Source organism: Vigna umbellata, chromosome 1 (genome assembly GCF_029865625.1).
Source record: "Vigna umbellata cultivar VRB3 chromosome 1, Vumbellata_1.0, whole genome shotgun sequence".
Taxonomy (NCBI): domain Eukaryota; kingdom Viridiplantae; phylum Streptophyta; class Magnoliopsida; order Fabales; family Fabaceae; genus Vigna; species Vigna umbellata.
In genome coordinates, this window is record NC_142165.1 from 20,984,172 (window position 1) to 20,986,914 (window position 2,743).

The 2,743-nt window shown below is 42.1% G+C and overlaps 1 protein-coding gene across 1 annotated transcript; it reads left to right on the forward strand.

Annotated features, from left to right (window-relative positions):
* Positions 1–2,084, forward strand: LOC124842343 (protein ALP1-like). The gene has a single exon (XM_088100006.1). It carries the CDS (start codon positions 191–193, stop codon positions 1,823–1,825), a length of 1,635 nt encoding a protein of 544 aa, XP_087956132.1. The 5' UTR covers positions 1–190; the 3' UTR covers positions 1,826–2,084.
* The last annotated feature ends 659 nt before the right edge of the window (positions 2,085–2,743 follow it).

Sequence of the window (2,743 nt, forward strand, 5' to 3'; positions counted from 1 at the left end):
TAATAATAATTTCACACGAAACCAAACTGAAACTCAACACAATCCTAAGAATTGGTGTTGTTGCTAAACTGTGATTGAGTTTTTGTTGTTCCTGTTCCTTCAAATCTAAAGCCTCTGACTTTGTTTCTTTCATTCTTTCTTTGATTGTTTATCGGTTTGGGTTTTGTTTTGTTTTGTTTTCTTTGTCTTTATGAAACTCCCAACAACGTTTGCAGACCCTGAATCCTTGTCTTACCTTTACACCTTGCTCCAATCTTCCTTTGATCAAATGAGCAACAGCAACAACAATAACAACGCCATAAGCAACAACGCCACTTCCACAACGGCCAGAAAGCGCCGCAGAAAAAACCACGACGGTGACGATGACGATGATGGTGATGGTGGCGATGATGGGTCATCCAACAACAACAACCTAGGAGAGAGTAACAGCAGGAGGAGCAAGAAGAAGAAGGAGGAGCTGAAGGGTCTCCTCACCTCGATACTGTTGTTGGATGAGCAAGAGAAGCTTGAGCAACAACAGAACAACAGGGTCTCCGAGGAGGAGAAGTTTTCGTTGGAAACAAATCACAAGAAGAAAACCAAGGCCATGCTTCAGTATTACTCCAATTTGGACGAGTATTACAGCCACGTGGAGGAATCGGAGAGGGTGAAGAGGAAGAAGTCACGCGGAATGGCACGGGCGGTGGCGGTGGCTGCGTGTGAGAAGGAGGGTTGCGAAGGTGGTGGAAGTGTTGAGGGGGCGAAATCTGGTGTGGGGGGTTCTCAGAGAAGGTTGTGGGTGAAGGATCGTTCGGGGGCGTGGTGGGATGAATGTAACAAAGAGGATTTTCCTGAGGAAGAGTTTAGGAAGGCTTTTAGGATGGGAAGGGAAACTTTTGATATGATATGTGAGGAGTTGAATTCTGCAATTGTGAAGGAGGACACAACTTTGAGGAATGCTATTCCTGTGAGGCAAAGGGTGGCTGTTTGTTTGTGGAGATTGGCCACTGGTGACCCTCTTAGGATTGTGTCTAAGAGGTTTGGATTGGGCATATCAACTTGCCATAAGTTGGTGCTTGAGGTTTGCACTGCAATTAAGACTGTGCTTATGCACAAGTATTTGAATTGGCCCGATGACGGTGCATTGATGAGGGTGAAGAGTGAGTTTGAGTCTGTTTCTGGGATTCCTAATGTGGTGGGGTCTATGTATACTTCTCATGTGCCTATCATAGCTCCTAAGATCAGTGTGGCTGCTTATTTCAACAAGAGGCATACCGAGAGGAATCAGAAGACTTCTTATAGTATTACCGTTCAGGGGGTGGTAGATCACAGAGGGGTGTTCACTGATGTGTGCATTGGTTGGCCTGGTTCAATGCCTGATGATCAGGTGTTGGAAAAAAGTGCCCTTTTTCAAAGGGCTAATGGGGGGCTTTTGAAGGGGGTTTGGATTGTGGGGAGTTCCGGGTACCCTTTGATGGATTGGGTCTTGGTGCCTTATAGTCAGCAGAATCTGACTTGGACTCAGCATGCTTTCAATGAGAAGATTGGGGAGGTTCAGAAGGTGGCTAGGGATGCTTTTGCCAGGTTGAAAGGGAGGTGGAGTTGTTTGCAGAAGAGGACTGAGGTGAAGCTGCAGGACTTGCCGGTTGTGCTTGGGGCTTGCTGTGTTCTGCATAATATATGTGAGTTGAAGGGGGAAAAGATGGACCCTGAGTTGAAGATTGATTTGATGGATGATGAGATGGTGCCTGAAGTTTCATTGAGGTCAATGAGCTCCATGAAGGCTAGGGATGCAATTGCTCATAATCTTCTGCATCATGGTTTGGCCGGCACTTCTTTTCTTTAACTCAAAGGTTGTGTTTGATAAAGTGATGTACACCGTTTTGCTGCTTGAGGCCATCATTCTTTTGCTTGTTTATGACATGTTCAAGTAATTGGTCATTGTCTGTTGAATGGACTTTGTATGTAAAAGATGTATAGGTCCTTTCAACAGATATGTGATGATAGTCCGCACAGGGTTAGATCCTGAATTTGTAACAGAATTCCATACTTTAATTGCCAAACAAGAGATTGAATAATAAAATTAGAAACATTCTTTTGTAGCATTCCTTTCTTCCATGGTTTCTGTTGGTAACATGATATCATATAGTCTTGTACAATCATATACTTGACCAATGTTCTTTTTCTGCATACACAAAGTTTGTGCCTTCTCACACACAACTTCCAAGCACAACCGGCAAAAGAAGCACACATTGATCAGGGTGCATTTGGAGTTTATGTAACAGAAGTACTTGTGTAAGCCCTTAGAAGAGAAAAAAGTAAGATTAAATTATGGAAGTGATGATCTCTTGCTAGCTTCTCTAGATTCTGATTTTGAATTCACATATAAACTAATTTTAACTGTTTATTGAGAAGTTTTCTCTAAATAATCCCTATTCAACAACTACTTTAAGTTGTTTACCTAAATGCACCCTTAATAATTTTTTATCCCGTCCATCATTATCTGAAGATTAAATAATATATTCCTCAATTTCCTCAGTTTGCAGAAGCACTCTCTGGACAGAGGAATGACGCAACCTTCCTATGGAAGACAGAATTACATCATTATAAATAAACTTCTAAACTCCTGAGAGGAGCTTCTATCAATCTAGTACATCGTATATCTTGTCTTTTAGCCTAAAAAATGCATTGCTGATGGAGTAGTTTTCGTATGTAATTAAAGTCAACTGTGATCAATTTTTGACTGGGATGGTGTAGACATAAT

Excerpts from the sequence above, each read along its gene's own strand:
- LOC124842343 (XM_088100006.1), top strand. The coding sequence starts at position 191 with ATGAAACTCCCAACAACGTTTGCAGACCCTGAATCCTTGTCTTACCTT.